General features: G+C 43.5%; 1 protein-coding gene across 1 annotated transcript in view; it reads left to right on the top strand.

Moving 5' to 3' along the window:
- CDK6 (cyclin dependent kinase 6) overlaps positions 1-1,864 on the top strand; it is a 252,077-nt gene that overhangs the window by 235,093 nt on the left and 15,120 nt on the right. Inside the window, exon 5 of the mRNA XM_004702658.2 lies at positions 786-836. Within this exon, the coding sequence (XP_004702715.1) occupies positions 786-836 (51 nt within the window). The remainder of the gene's footprint in view (positions 1-785; positions 837-1,864) is intronic.

Below are 1,864 nucleotides of genomic sequence, written 5' to 3'. Positions count from 1 at the left end.
GAGAATGATGAGGGCAATGAATGTACAAATGTGCTTTACACAATTGATGTATGTATGGATTGTGATAAGAGTTATATGAGCCCCTAATAAAATGATTAAAATAAATATATATATTTATGTAAAGATATATATTATTAGAAATTTGTCCTCGGTGAATTTGTATGAGGATTATATGAGAGGTACATGTGGCTCCATGCCAGATATAATGTGAGCTCATTTTTTGGCATATTTTTATTTTTATTTTTTCACTTTGCTATCTTGTATGAGCTGTCTCCATAGCCGCTGAAATCCAGCTCCATGATTCCTTATGAATTTGATGCCTCGTCCAGGACCATTCATCCACATGATCAATTGCAGATTGAGCCACTGTAATCTGTAGGAGTTTCATTGGCTGATTTTTTTTTTAAGTAGCTGGTCATGCTTTTGTTCCTAGTCTGTCTTAGTCTGGAAGCTCTGCTGAAACCTGTCCATAGCAACATGCAAGGGTCCGCTGGCAAAGACAGGTAATTGACTGCGCAGCAAGAACTGCATTAGAGTACTGCTGGGACAGCGGTTGTTACGTGAGGCTCTGAAACAGGGACATTGGGGGCCTCCGGGTATTTAGAGAGAGATCCTTACCATCAGTAAAATGAAAGGAAAATCTTTATTGACCAGATGTCCCCATGCTCTACCTCTTCCCTACCCACAAAGACTAATTTGCTGCCTGTTAAAATATGGTAATAACAAATATGATTTAATTGTAACCTAAGACAATCCCTTGTTTTAATGGATCTTTCTTCTTCTAGGCCTCTTTTTCGTGGAAGTTCGGATGTTGATCAACTAGGAAAAATCCTGGAGTAAGTATTAGCGCTGATTTTACATCAGTCTCCACAGCATTAAAACGTTTATCCTGACTTTGCTCTGATGTTGGTATAATATGTGTCTCTTGTCTTTCTTACCCACGCGGCTGCCGCAGACAGTGTAACTCTGTGTGGTGAGTGGGGACGCGGTAGAAGAGTTGCTGGATGCAGAAGCCCTGATAGCAGGGCGTGTGGCCTACCTGCTCTGCCCGGAAAGCTGTGTGCCGCTTGTGTGGATGGTTTTGTTTTTCTTTTGCTGCTCTGCTTTCTTTGCCTGGCTGAGCTCCACCTCTTTAGTTCAGACGTGTGTGTGTGTGTGTGTGTGTGTGTGTGTGTGTGTGTGTGTGTTCATCTCAGACGCACCCACCGTGAGTGGTGGCATGCTTGGTGGCCGGGCCATCCGTCCCTGCGCAGTGGGTTGCACCCCTGTGGAATATCCTCAGCCACCAGGTTGATTTTTGCACTGTTTGCCTTGTTCTCTTGGGCAAAGGATGGTATGCTACCCCCTCCCATTTTTCTCTGGAGCACCTAAATAAGAAAAGAGAATCCTGGGTTCCCATCCTAGATTTGTGACTAAACTACTGTGCGACCCCGAACAAGTCCCTTAAAGCCGTCTATAAAGTGCTTTAACACTATCAGCTCTTAGGATTATTCATTATTATTTGATTAGATTTTTTGCTCCTTCATATGAGAACGCAATCTCTGAACATACATTCTCCGTAAGATCCCTCCTTCTGTTCAAGTGGCTTGGTCCCAGTTGTCTGTATGTACCTGATGATTTGCAAAGGTCCACTCAAGTGTCCGTGTTTGTGCATGCGGGGGAATGGGTGCTTTCTTGTTTCTAGAATGTAAAGGAACTTATCTCCCCACCAAGCATGCTGTGTGACAGAGTTTTGTAATTCAGGCATTTGTGAAGCCCCACCAGGATGGAGGTGGAGTAAGAAGAAGGTGGGAGAGATGGTCCAACAATACTCCTGATCCTTGCTCTTTGGTATTTTATAGCAGTGTTGCCCAGAGTAGATGAT

Source organism: Echinops telfairi, unplaced genomic scaffold (assembly GCF_000313985.2).
Source record: "Echinops telfairi isolate 266 unplaced genomic scaffold, ASM31398v2 ScPeMD7_23;HRSCAF=83, whole genome shotgun sequence".
NCBI classification, from domain to species: Eukaryota; Metazoa; Chordata; class Mammalia; order Afrosoricida; family Tenrecidae; genus Echinops; species Echinops telfairi.
This window is presented reverse-complemented; position numbering and strand designations above follow the sequence as displayed.